Source organism: Oncorhynchus gorbuscha, linkage group LG03, assembly GCF_021184085.1.
Source record: "Oncorhynchus gorbuscha isolate QuinsamMale2020 ecotype Even-year linkage group LG03, OgorEven_v1.0, whole genome shotgun sequence".
NCBI classification, from domain to species: domain Eukaryota; kingdom Metazoa; phylum Chordata; class Actinopteri; order Salmoniformes; family Salmonidae; genus Oncorhynchus; species Oncorhynchus gorbuscha.
In genome coordinates, this window is record NC_060175.1 from 29,327,639 (window position 1) to 29,340,989 (window position 13,351).

The following is a 13,351-nucleotide window of genomic DNA, read 5'->3' on the forward strand; positions in this document are numbered from 1 at the left end:
TTCTGAGACTTGTCGTGAAGCCACTCGTGCGCTGTCTTAGCTGTGTGGTTAGGGTCGTTGTCCTGTTGGAAGGTGAACCTTTGCCCCAGTCTGAGGTCTTGAGTGCTCTGGAGCAAGTTTTCATCAAGGATATCTTTGGACTTTGCTCAGTTCATCTTTCCCTCGACCCTGACTAGTCTCCCAGTCCCTGCCACTGAAAAATATCCCCACAGCATGATGCTGCCACCTCCATGCTTCACCGTAGGGATGGTGCCAGGTTTCTTCCAGACGTGACGCTTGGCATTACCGCCAAAGAGTTCAATCTTGGTTTCATCAGACCAGAGAATCTTGTTTCTCATGGTCTGTCTGACTCCTTTAGGTGCCTTTTGGCAAACTCCAAGCTGGCTGTCATGTCCCTTTTACTGAGGAGTGGCTTCTGTCTGGCCACTCTACCATAAAGGCCTGATTGGTGGAGTGCTGCAGAGATGGTTGTCCTTCTGGAAAGTTTTCCCATCTCCACAGAGGAACTCTAGAGCTCTCTCAGAGTGACCATCGGGTTCTTTGTCACCTCCCTGACCAAGGCCCTTCTCCCCTGATTGCTCAGTTTGGCCAAGCGGACAGCTCTAGGAAGTGATGGCCACTGTGTTCTTGGGGATCTTCAATGTTGCAGATATTTTTTGTTTCCCTTCCCGAGATCTGGGCCTCGATACAATCCTGTCTCAGAGCTATACAGACAATTCCTTCAATATCATGGCTTGATTTTTCTATGGCATGCACTGTCAACTGTGTGACCTTATATAGACAGGTGTGTGCCTTTCCAAATCATGTCCAATCAATTGAATTTACCACAGGTGGACTCCAATCAAGTTGTAGAAACATCTCAAGGATGATCAATGGAAACAGGATGCACCTGAGCTCAATTTCAAGTCTTATAGCAAAGGGTCTGAATACTTATGTAAATAAGGTATTTGTTTTACCATTTTTATAAATTAGCAAAAATATCTAAAAAACAGTTTTCACTTTGTCATTATGGAGTATTTTGTGTAGATTGATGAGAGGTGGAAAAATGTAATCCATTTTAGAATAAGGATGTAAGGTAACAAAATGTGGAAAAGGGGAAGGGGTCTGAATACTTTCCCGAATGGACTGTAGGCCTAATATAAATTATTCAGCCTAGTATAAATAGTGAAGCTTAGTTTTCATTAATAATCTAGACTTTCTTTTCACACACACAGCATTTGATAACTTAAAAAAGATTGCTTATTTGGTTGAGAGGGCGCAGATAGAACGTGTGTCAGCATGCTTCAACGCCTACGTGGTGACCCGAAGGACACATAGACAATGGTTCTTTGTGCAAAATCACACAGCTGTGGTGAACATATAGGCCTACTCAACATAAACCATTTAACCAATTCGTCCCAAGTTAAACCAATCAAAACAACCATGGCCAGATATGTTGGAGCCTAAATGCCATTAATTTACGCAAAATTAACTTCGGATTTTGTTCAATTAATTTAAGATAGCCTATTTATCACAACAAACCTACAACGCTGTAGGACTACTGTACATCAAATTCACAGTGATGCCTGTTGCATCATTGGGGAATCCCCTATCTTATGCGTCATGCAGAGAATCTACCCAACCGATCGGAAACAGTCCTTCACCACTTGCCACCCACTTGATGATTCTGCCGCACAAGGCTATTACTGTATGTCCATTTTGTTTATACAACTGCGCTGTATATCAATACGATGTATCTGTGAAACAGCACCCAATATGAATAACTGATCTAGTGCAATAAATGTTAGATTAATTAAATCGAAGGTTATGCTATTATCAGCATAGGGTATCATACAGCCCACCTCACACATTTATGTGACTGACCAGAATGGTAGCCTATGTGGTCCTCAGTTTGTATTGAATAGGCTTAGACAGGTGCATCTTATTGCGAAGTGGGCAGACAAAATCGGAAAATGAAAGGGTTAATAACAAACCTCAGCCTTTCAAGCCCCCGCCTCCCACATCTCCAATTTGAAAGCCGCCTCTCTACCGGGAGAGGAAAGCTCTTTTTCGGTCAGATGGCGTGCTGCAGTCCGCCCCCAGGTTTCTCGCACCCACACAACCAGCAAAAAGGCAGCCAGCAACCAATACGGTTCGTCAGGGGAGGATATCTGCTAACGAATCCAGACGAGTTACGATATGCTCAGGGATTTAGCTGATGACAACACCACTCCGAAGTGAGAAAGAAAACGATTGTACAGGGAAAGAGAGCGATTATACAAATCAATGTAAGGTATTTACAATAGGCTGTGTACAATAGCTCTGTTGATCACAGTTTCTTTTTTTGTTGTCTCAGCCCTTTCATTGATAACAATTTAACGGGATTGAATGGGACTTTCGACAAGGTTAAAAGTGAGATAACCATAAGGCTTTTGCTCATTTACCTTTAGCATTCAATAATCGAGCCTATTACGAGGCGGCACATATTGCGCGAAAACTGGATTCTGTTGCTGGAGACACCACTCGGTCACTCAGTGAGCGCGGGTCCCCTCTGCCAATCCAGCCGTCGGACGACGTGGACGAGGTAAGAGATTACATTAGTCATTTAAATGTTTTATGCTGAAATATTACATTTTACATGCGTGTGTAATTCCATAGATATATGCATTGACTGGTATTGGGCTTGGACGGATGTGCGCGTTATACTATTGTCATAGTTTTTTCAATGATTGTTTTCGTAACCATCGCTTTGTGCGTTATATGAACTATCAAATTCGGGTCTCATAAGAGTCAAACTATTTTTAATTATCACAACTTGAATAAGAGATACAAAATTGTGCATTTCTAAACTGTAGGCCTACATTTCCCCAATAATACCATGCGTACACATCCTGCATATTTGAGGTATAAAGGGTTGGGCACCCACATGTGAAATGTTGCCAAAGATTACCACCAATAATAATATACCATCAGGAAAAGTAGGCTATTGGAGTATAAGTCTCTAATTTAGTAATTTTGGTTAAAAAAATGTAAAGATATTGACATTATCTTCTTATATAAGACATCTGATGGATATGGACTTTAGGTGTTCTTATATGAGACATCTGTTCCCAGATATAGCATCACAGCAGTTGTTACCACACCACAAAAAGATTGGTAGAAAATTGCTAACATTCCAAAGAAAACAACCTGAAATAACAATACATATAGATTATACCATTTGGCAAACAAATGAATAAAGCATTCTGGACACACAACACAATACTCCTTCCATTGATTGATAAGCCATTTATTAAAACTTAAGACTCTTGAGTAACTCTCCTCCGGTCTGTTCCTTCTTTCCCACCTCCAGTCCTGCGCCATGTCTCTGCCACGCACGCTGGGCGAGCTGCAACTGTACCGGGTGCTACAGAGGGCCAACCTGCTGGCCTACTACGACACCTTCATCCAGCAGGGTGGCGACGACGTGCAGCAGCTCTGTGAGGCTGCAGAGGATGAGTTCTTGGAAATCATGGCGCTGGTCGGCATGGCGACCAAGCCACTGCACGTGCGCCGTCTGCAGAAGGCCCTCCGCGACTGGGCGGCCAACCCAGCCCTCTTCAACCAGCCCCTGGCCAACGTACCCCTGGGGGGAATCCCTCTGTTCAAGGTTGATGGGACGGGTGCTAGCGGGACTGCTGCCGGAGGACTCAGGAAGTCCCTGAGCAACGGGCAGCCGGGGTCACCGTGTGACAGAGAGGACAGGGCATGCCTCACCCCTATGCACAGTGGGAGCCCCAGAAGCCCCTGCTCCCAGGCCTCACCGCAGCCCCAGGACACACACTACAGGGACAAGCTGTCCCCAATGGACCCCCACTGGCTCAGCCCTGAACAGGACGGGAACAGCGCCTCAGCCTCAGGGGTGGACGAGGAGCAGCCCAGCCCACCTCTGCTCCCCCCTCGTCCCCCAGGTCCCTCCACGCCCCCGGCCTCCTCCTCATCTCTCTCCCCGGCAGCCCTCTCGGCCTGGCCCGGGGGCCAGCTGGATGGGGAGACGGCGCAGGCAGTTGGGGAGAGCGTGGACAGGCTCCTGAGGACCCTACCCAGGTCAGACCCCAGAGAGGTGAAGACACTGCTGAGGATGAACAAGAAGATGGCCAAGACTGTGGGCCACATCTTCAAGATGGCACCCCAGGATGTGGCCAAAGAGGAGGAGATCCGTAAGTACAGCCTCATCTACGGCCGCTTCGACTCCAAGAGGAGGGAGGGCAAGCAGCTCACACATCACGAGGTAAGGGCATCAGTGTTTCTACTATTAGAGGTCTCTGTGTACAGGTATGTGTGAGGCTTGAGCCGTGTCTTCTTTTTATCATGCTGTTCATATCATTCTAACATTCTCTTTCCCCTTATTTTATGTCCTCCTCATGTTCAGCTGATCATCAATGAAGCGGCTGCACAGTTCTGTATGCGTGACAACGCTCTGCTTCTTAGACGGGTAGAGCTCTTCTCATTGGCTAGACAGGTGGCGAGAGAATGTGCCTACACCTCCACACTCAAGCATGCCAGGTAAGGGCACGAGCCTGCGCAGTTTAAGGTCTTCCCTACCCCAATCTGATGACCATCCCACCCCTGTCTCTTCCTCTATAACTAAGTTTTATCCCCTATGGGCCCTGGTCAAAAGTAGTGCACTACATAGGGAATAGGGTGCCATTTGGGATGCAGAAAGAAACCCAAATAGTTACGATATTAGAAATTAAAATGTTATGCTCTGCTTTGCCTTGAGCATAAATGATTCCTTTTCTCAACAAGATATGATCGTAGAGAAACTACTATGTGGTTGCAGGCAGCATAGGGGCGAAGTGAGGTGGGCGTATAGAACAGAGGGAAAGCTGGGAACTCCCACAGTACACATAGCTAAGCCTAGCCAAGGTCATGCTATTAGTCAGACAGCACTGCAGTCAGTGCATCAGCTTAAAAACAAAGTCATACTGTGTAACCAACACAATGAAAGCACATTCAAATACTCAAGCTTCTCATATAATCAATAACAAAAACATATCTTTCAAACTCAATGAATAATGTATGTGTTTACTTTTAGTCACAAATAGCCTCGAGGTTTGGTTACTCGACATCAGTTTTTATATTGTAATTGGATATAGTGAGCTACTACTTGCTAATGAACAAAGCAGGACCAACTGAATCCTGGAGTTTGCACAAGAGGTTTGCTATTCTTTTACTGCCTTCTTACTTTATTATACCTTCTCTTATTACAGATCAGGTGCAGATGACTGCAGCTTACCATCCCAAAAGAGAATAAAAAATGAGGTGAGTGGGCTTAAGTCTCTGAACCCCTAACAGAAAAGAATAAAACTATACCAAACTCTCTCACTCTTGTTTAAATGTGTTATTGTGGGTGTACACAAGCTGTTTTGTCAACATAATATTGGTAATGTATTGGATACGGCATTGATAGACAATGAATGAGCTGTAATGGCAATAAATTGCAATAATTTATATCCTGTAATTTATACCATGGCTACAATTAAATTAGTCCTTTACAATATTTTAGCAATAAGGCCCGAGGAGGTGTGTTATATGGCCAATATACCATGGCTAAGGGCTTTCTTAGGCATGACACAAAGCGAAGTGCCTGGACACAGCCCTTAACCGTGGTTTAATGGCCATATATCACAAACCCCCGAGATGCTTTATTGCTATTATAAACTGGTTACCAACGTAATTAGAGCAGTAAAAATAAATGTTTTGTCATACCCATGTTATACTGTCTGATATACCACAGCTGTCAGCAAATCAACATTCAGGGCTCGAACCACCCACCCAGTTCATAAATCAATTTATACCATAGGTACTTTTCAGTAGTAATTGCATTGTAAGACACACAATATTACGTTTTGGTGTGTGTTTCAGGTGAGTGTGGAAGTGTGTGTTTGAGATGTTTTGTGTATTTAATGGTTAAGTGTGTGTGTTTCAGGTGATAGTGTCAGAGTGTGTGTCTTCCCTCCATGGTGTTGAGGGGTCAGAGGGCATGTCCCAGAGGGCTGACGAGGACAGCCTATCAGGAGAGAGTCTGGACAGCCTAACACAAGGTATGTACGGTGTCCAGATCCAAATATTATTTCTTAGTAACACTAGCCTATATATCAGCTTAAGTCAAGTAAGTCTAGCATGTACACTATATACAGTAATTGTTGAACACATTTAGCACTGATCTTGTACAGTGTCACTTAATCACATTCCATTCCCAGACATTCTTTATGTGTTTCTGTAAATGTCAGAGCCCCACTGACTTTAAAGCACCATTTATAATCAAGCCCAAATAGTTCATGTTTTCTGTAGTGTCAGGCTGTGTCCCAAATGGCAACCTATTCCCTATATAGTGTATTATTTTTGACCGTAGCCCAATAGGTTGGCTGACATCGTCACAAAAAATGTGCGCATCGATGAGGCAGAAGGCCATGTGGTGTTATGATTCTGAACAGTCAAATAACTAGCAACAATGACAAGAAGCTGCCATATGGAGAATTGTAAGTGGCTTGTTTCAGCTCTATGTATCTTGTTATTGATACCGTGTATTATTTTGAGGCGTTTTGACTCATGTCTATGCTAATATAGCTAAAATTCGCTAGCTAGCGAATCAACAACTAACTATGTATTTGAGAGACAAGTGCTCATTGTGCAAATTAATTTGTTTTTAATAAACATTTGGAGACTAAAATGTATTTACATTTTGTCAACAATCTATGCCAACCCCATTTTTTTTTGCCCCATAGTTGCACACGTGTCGGTTTTGGTCTATGGGGAATTGGGTGCCATTTGGGACGCAAAGTCAGCCTTGTCAAGAAGCACCTATATTTGATTGGTTCAAAATGGCATTCACACCTAACCTTGTCTGTCTTAGACGTAGGCTCACAGTGCAACCAATCTCCATCACCCCGCCCCCCCACCGACACCTCCATACCTGCCAACTGGAATCGCCAACTCATGCAACAAACGCTCATGGATGAGGGGCTGCGATTGGCTAGGATGGTGTCACATGACCGTGCTGGCAAGGTCAGCCTTAGGTCAGAGGGGACACACACCACAGGTGACTTTCTGAATAATGGCTTACAAACATTATCATCCAAGAGTTATCATACTAACACTCTTAAAGTGATAGGCCTGAAAAATTAAGACTAAAAGGTTTTTGTGATGTTGAGATGACGCTGTCTCACATTTTTTTGTGTAGATTCGGCTACGTCTCAATCTCAAATGAATAGGATATACGCACCGTCTCATTTCATTGTTTTTAAACGGTGCCTATCTTAACCATTAATTTGAGATTGAGACATACAGCCAAATCTCACTAGAGCTACGCAACAGATGGCGTGGGACATTGACTCATCCTGATATTAAACCACTTTCGAGGCCTGAATCTTTTTAACAAACTTAAATTTTGAAGTGAACTATCACTTTAACATACTGTCCCTGTAGCCAGTATCGTTTACATTGATAACAAGTAGAAACTGAGGTAGGGCTAAAAGGCCAGAGAGTTTTGCTACAGTCATTTAAAGACTGTTTCAAGGATCTTCGGTTTGAACCCAAGTGAGTCAGAATCTCTATTGTGATTCCTCCCACTAGCCAGGTCTGAGTTCTAACTAGCTGGGACTGGAGAAGAGAGAAAGAAGGAAAATTAGTTGGGGGATAGAGAGGCGAGGAGGTAGCCTATCAGCTACAAACCATACTGAAAATTGACATGGATGTCAATACAGTCAAATTGCCATGAGGTCGAGTAGCGTATGTAAATAACTGATGACACATCAAATTATTGTACTTAACCCTTTCCTGTCACACCTTATCACGCATCATTAAAATGTTAAAGGTACAGCCATTCAGATGTTAATAAAACTACTGTGCCCTAGCACTAGGCTGTCACAGTAGGCAGGGTGGAAAAGATACAGGGAGATTGAGTGGGAGGAAGAGAGAATGATAGCGGGAGTGGCAGAGGAAGTGCTGTGGGGTGGTAGAAACAGACCCCCCCCCTCGGCTGACGTCAGTGTTAGGCATGTGGGCTGAAGGGCGGGATGGATGGAGAGAGGGGGCGAAGGAGTGGGCTGTAATTGGAGGGGCGTTGCATTGACTCACCGAGCGACAGAGAACAAAAATAAAAACCTGTGGGCAGGGAAATGGCACAGGCTTTTTTTCTCCCTCTCCCTCTACTTAAGAAGTAAGCAGAGGGGGAAAAACAACCATTTCATCTCTCTATGACGTCGGTCTCCCTCTCACTTCCCCACCGTCGTCCTTTGTTCTTATCACTCACCTTGGTTTCCTTCTCCTTTTCTGTTTCACTCACTCAACACGACCTGTCTCCTCTGACCAAACTTTAACTGCACCTATGCCCTCTACAGTGTTATCCTATTAGCCTGTAGGTGGGCTCTCATTCTGTCAGACAAAACACTTGACATTTAATATTCCATTTCAAATATTAAAGTTTGCTACCATAGTTGAATAGTGTTGTTGTATTTCCAGTTTTATTACTTTGAGTAAGTGAAGTACTCGTAAAAGTTATGACCCTAACCAATCTAATATGCATTAATTGGTGTACAGTTGACCATAGCAAGCACTCAAAGGTTCAGGGGGAGTAATAATGTATTGTCATTATATTGTCTCAGTCGGGCATATAGGCTAACAGCCCTCATCTTTCCTCTTCCAGACTTTGAGGCTAAGGCGGAGAGGAGGAGCTCAGTAGCAGTGTGCAGGAGCAGCAGCCCTGGCAGCACCAAAGATGACTCGGACCAAGGGGGAAAGTAGTGAAACCAACAACTCATCATCCTGAGAACCCATCAACAACCCTGCTTCTCATCACCTTAAATCCTGGAGGGCCAAACTCAGCAGGCTTTCCATCTGTACTTAAACCACTAACAGTAGTAGTACAGGGATGGGGGAGGGGACGGGGAATACATCTTTCCAATCTATATCAAATCTACATCCTAAATGGTACCCTACATAGTGCCCTACTTTTCATCAGAACCCTGGTCAAAAGCTGTGCATGATATAGGGAATAAGGTGTGATTTGGGCAGAACCCACAATTGGCTGAATCGGGTGGTTCAGGCAGAGGCAACACATCCTAAACCTGCAAATACTACAGCCCTCCAGTACTGAAATTGAGAAACCGGTGCTCTACAACTTTACCTCTGTATATAGTGTGCCCAAACCCTCCAAACAGCATTAGCCACATCTCCACAGGACTACTGTAACACTTATACAACTGTGGGAGGTTTGTCACATAATGTGACAATGTCTCAGTTTGTCCCCTATGAACATAATCCCCTCCTCCCCCGGGACAATGGATGCAAAATGTTGATATCATGACTAACTTTTGGTGCTATTTATGTTCTGTTGATACAAGGTTGTAACTGAGAAAGGACTTGTGATGAGGATAAGTATCTGTAATGACACTGCCGTTAAAGCTTGGATTGCAAAGTGCCACTCGTTCGAGTGTTGACCGTTTGATAGTTAGATGATAAACAGAAATATGTGTACAGAGACGATAATCAGGTTCAGAGGCCTTTTCCTCCCAATACTGCAGCAAGTGTCACTTACACCCACTGAGACTGTTCTTTTGGAGAGGTGGGTTTGGATGTTAATATGTTAATATTATTGAGCCCTTAGATTAGATTTATTGGTGAACTCAACATTCTTTGATTTAACTTTAGGCTTAAACAAGCAACAATAATTTACAAGCAACAACCATTTGCATAACTCTTACTTGAGGCAATTACTTGGATAACAATGACGAATGATCATCTCCCAATGTTTTTTTTTTTTATACAGTATGTTTGTCATATTAAACACTAAATTCTTTGACAATGGAGTTTGGGATAATTTAACTGTTTTTTTTTTAATTAAGAAAACATCAGATGTTACTGGGTATGAATGTTGAAAAGGTGTTTGGATGATTAGGAAATCAGGATGAATCAAGGACATTTCATTTTCTGCATCCCAATATCCTATATAATGAACTACTTTTGACCAGGGCCCATATGGCTCTGGTTAAAGGTGGTGCTCTATAGAGGAAATATAATGCAATTTGGGATGCACATATTATTACCATGAGGTACCTAAACTGTAACCTCCTGCCTCACAAGCATTAAACAACCTCAGTTTGTTATGTTGAACAGAAGATTATTTATTTTGTTAAATCTCAATAAACGTTATTTTATTGTTTTAATCTTGTGGCCCCATTTGTTGCACTCCTTTTGACGGAGCATGAGAGTCAAATGTACGATAAGGCTGAATAAGCCTTCGTCATTCAGATGCTGCCAGCAATTAGGGAACTAATAGAAAAGCACTAAGTCCAAACAGACATTCCCACTCTTCCCCCAATATCACCACCACCATCACCGCCGTCAAGTTGTTTGTTCCTTCCAGTTCTGTGCTGAGTGCTAATCCTGTACAAACGATGCTTGCATGACTCACCTGTATCTGTGATGTCAACCTCTTTTCACTCCATGTGAGTGCACCCCCCCCACCACCATGATGAGAGCAGACTAAATATAGCGAGATATAGCTGACAATCTGGTGGCTCGTTGAGGAGTTCTGCTGTGTGCTTTTGCGTCGCTGCTTTGATTGTTAAAGACCAAGGCTGCATCCCAAATAGCACCCTATGATATAGTGTACTACTTTTGACCAGGGCCCATGGCGCAAATTACTGATCACTGTGGCAACAAAATAACCCTCTGGGGAAAAAACTTGTTGAATCAACATTGTTTCCATGTCATTTCAACCCCCAAAAATCTATGCAATGATGTTGAATCAACATGGAACCAGAGTTTTAGCTGATGTGTGTGTGGAGGTGGCGCAGGAAGTCTCCCCTGGTGGTGGTGTAGCCAGGGAACACAGCATTGCAGAAGTCACACACCTGAGACTGCATTGCCACCTCTGACATCAGCATCATTCCCCCGGTCTGGCTCAGGAATTCACTGTCCAAGAAGGAGCCACAAGCCGAGGGCATCTAAGGGGGGAGGGTGGGGGTGACTAGTCAAATGATTAAGTCTAATAAAACATTTAAATATGAATTCAAGGGGAGAAACCTACCCGGAACATTTGTCGGGTCGTATCATCAACCCAAAATCGACCTGCTTGCTTCGAGTCCCCAGAGACACTGGAGGGTGCCACCTCTCCATTATTACCCCCAGGTAGATCCAGAGGCCTGAGGGGAGCGGCTTTGAGGACCGCATTCCTTTCTGTCCCTGGATGAGCAAAGTCCAGCCGTAGTCTGCCCAAATCCCCCTCCAGGAGATCAGAGAGTGAGCCAAAAGCCCCAGATAGGACTATACCGCCACGGTGTGCAGCAGGGTTGTGTGTTGGTACCATTGGGGTTTCTGGCCGTGCAGGGAGAGACCCCAGGCCACCCTGGGTGCACTGGACTGGGATTGGTGCCATTACGCTGAGTTGTCCATCAGGAACAGGGGCTTCTCCTAAGGAAGGAACCAGATCTTATAAGTCTGTCAAACATCTTGACTGTATTGTAGCCTAGTAGATTAATTGATATTGTATATACAGTACGCACTGAATTCCCAGATTTTGGCATTCATCGTAACACAAAGAACCTGCAGAACAGGCATGTATGAGAAGCATATAATTTCTTATGATATAAAAAGGAGATGGGAGTGACCTCGCTGTCTCCTCAGTGTCTCTGTGAGTTGCTGGAGTAGAGCAGCCTGCTTCAGACATAGCGAGCGCAGTCGGAGGAACTCCCTGTACAGCTCTGTGTACGCCTCCTCCATCTCAGCAGCATAGGGATCTTCACAAAGCCAGTGAAAAAGAGACCCGTACATTACAATGTACGTGAAAAATGATCACCTTTGAGTCCAAAAAATAAATGTTGTGGTGAGACCTTTGCTCCTGTGAGAGTAACATACTATATAGCATGTTATGCTATCGTCAGTTGTGTGCAAGGTCTAGTTTCCCTCCCTCAACTTGAGTCTAAAGAAGGAAGTGATAAGGAAAAAGGGAACCAAGTCGAGGGGAGAGAATGGGGCCCTATCATACAAAACATCTGTGGGTCTATGTCCAAAGTCAAACACAGAAATCACTGAACACGTTTTACAGTATAACTAAAAATACCTGGCTCTAAATGTACTAAATACAACTGATTTTCAGGCATAATAAAATCACGTGTCTTTTTCAAGAGGCATATTCTATTTGTGAAGAGAATTGTAAACTGTACAGGAACTCATAATACACTTCATAAAACAGAAAGCATTCATAACAGAACAGGAAAATACGGGCAATTCCATTAAATATCTTGTACAGGCTTTATAATAAAGGAATGTAAAAGTTTCATTCGTGTTTGATACAGCCAGCCTACAAATCACTACTTCATTCACATGTTGAAGTGCATATGATTTTTGCGAAAACTTAGAGCTGTATTTGAAAACCTGCATATACTATTGACTGTCCATTAAACGTTAAATAACATACTGCAATTGTTGAAAACAAAGCATGTTGTTCCCCTAGTTTCATACTTTGTTTTCATTGATTGAATTTATTATGAGATAAGGCCAACTCGGATCATTTTGGTACAGGCATTTAAGGCGTGGACGCCCTTAAACTGACAAAGGTGAAGTTTAATATAACTTACGTTCATACGAGTGGTCTTTCTCAATGACACAACGGGAAATCACGTTGAACACGCTTTCATATCTTGAGAAGAGGCAGAGGACTTGTCCGAATGTTGATTGTAGCCTACCAGTGAAACAAAATCAACCCCGAAACAGGAACAGGAAAAGTTGTTCTTCGTAAACAGTTCTTGTGAATACCATTAACCGGATCATTGTTGAACTTTCAATGAGAGGCGCACAACAGAGAAGTTGAGTTATTGCAGGGAAAAGGCAGAGTATAAGATAAGGACACGCAACTTCGATATAGTTACTTTTTATAGCAGGTTAGGAATCGAATTATCCTAACCTGCTGCGTAAATTCCCCAAACCTGCTACGAAAAAAAGCCACTTCCGGTCGTAGTTGTATGCAAGAGGTGTGTTTTTAGGGAATCTCGATCAGGATACCCATGTAAAACTGACTCTTACCGTAACCTAATTTGAACCAATTATGAAATAAAATGTTGGTTTGCAGGTCAGGAGTGTCCTAGGTAAACTTCCTGAAGGCAGTGTCGCGGCACTCCAACTGACTCCGTCAGTTGAATTTAAGGTGAGTAAGTCAGTTTGAGGCCTACCAGAGTTACTCATATAATCTAACAATATAATGCTTATCTTTATAAAAAAACATTCTGATCAAAACGAATTAGCCTCCTGTACGTCTATATCTGTATAGTAGCCGCAACAGCCATCTGAAATAAAGAAATGCATCTCTCGGGTGTCAGGACTAAGCTTC

General features: G+C 43.4%; 2 protein-coding genes across 4 annotated transcripts; one reads left to right on the forward strand and one right to left on the reverse strand.

Annotated features, from left to right (window-relative positions):
* Nucleotides 1-2,018: 2,018 nt before the first annotated feature.
* Nucleotides 2,019-10,187, forward strand: LOC124030853 (NGFI-A-binding protein 2-like). Of its 2 annotated transcripts, XM_046342012.1 has the most exons (8): nt 2,022-2,267; nt 2,430-2,563; nt 3,332-4,249; nt 4,391-4,524; nt 5,232-5,283; nt 5,951-6,065; nt 6,878-7,063; nt 8,669-10,187. In XM_046342012.1, exons 1-8 carry the CDS (start codon nt 2,198-2,200, stop codon nt 8,764-8,766), a joined length of 1,707 nt encoding a protein of 568 aa, XP_046197968.1. In that variant the 5' UTR covers nt 2,022-2,197; the 3' UTR covers nt 8,767-10,187. The 2 variants fall into 2 exon arrangements, with proteins under 2 accessions (XP_046197973.1, XP_046197968.1); XM_046342017.1 differs by lacking the exon at nt 6,878-7,063 and having other exon boundaries at nt 2,019-2,267.
* LOC124030887 lies at nt 3,253-13,066 on the reverse strand. 2 transcript variants are annotated; one of them, XM_046342031.1, is made up of 4 exons: nt 12,603-13,066; nt 11,634-11,821; nt 11,054-11,436; nt 3,253-10,970 (listed from the first exon to the last, which is right to left on the reverse strand). In XM_046342031.1, exons 2-4 carry the CDS (start codon nt 11,794-11,796, stop codon nt 10,791-10,793), a joined length of 726 nt encoding a protein of 241 aa, XP_046197987.1. In that variant the 5' UTR covers nt 11,797-11,821; nt 12,603-13,066; the 3' UTR covers nt 3,253-10,790. The 2 variants fall into 2 exon arrangements, with proteins under 2 accessions (XP_046197987.1, XP_046197989.1); XM_046342033.1 differs by having other exon boundaries at nt 11,634-11,762; nt 12,603-13,052.
* Nucleotides 13,067-13,351: the final 285 nt, after the last annotated feature.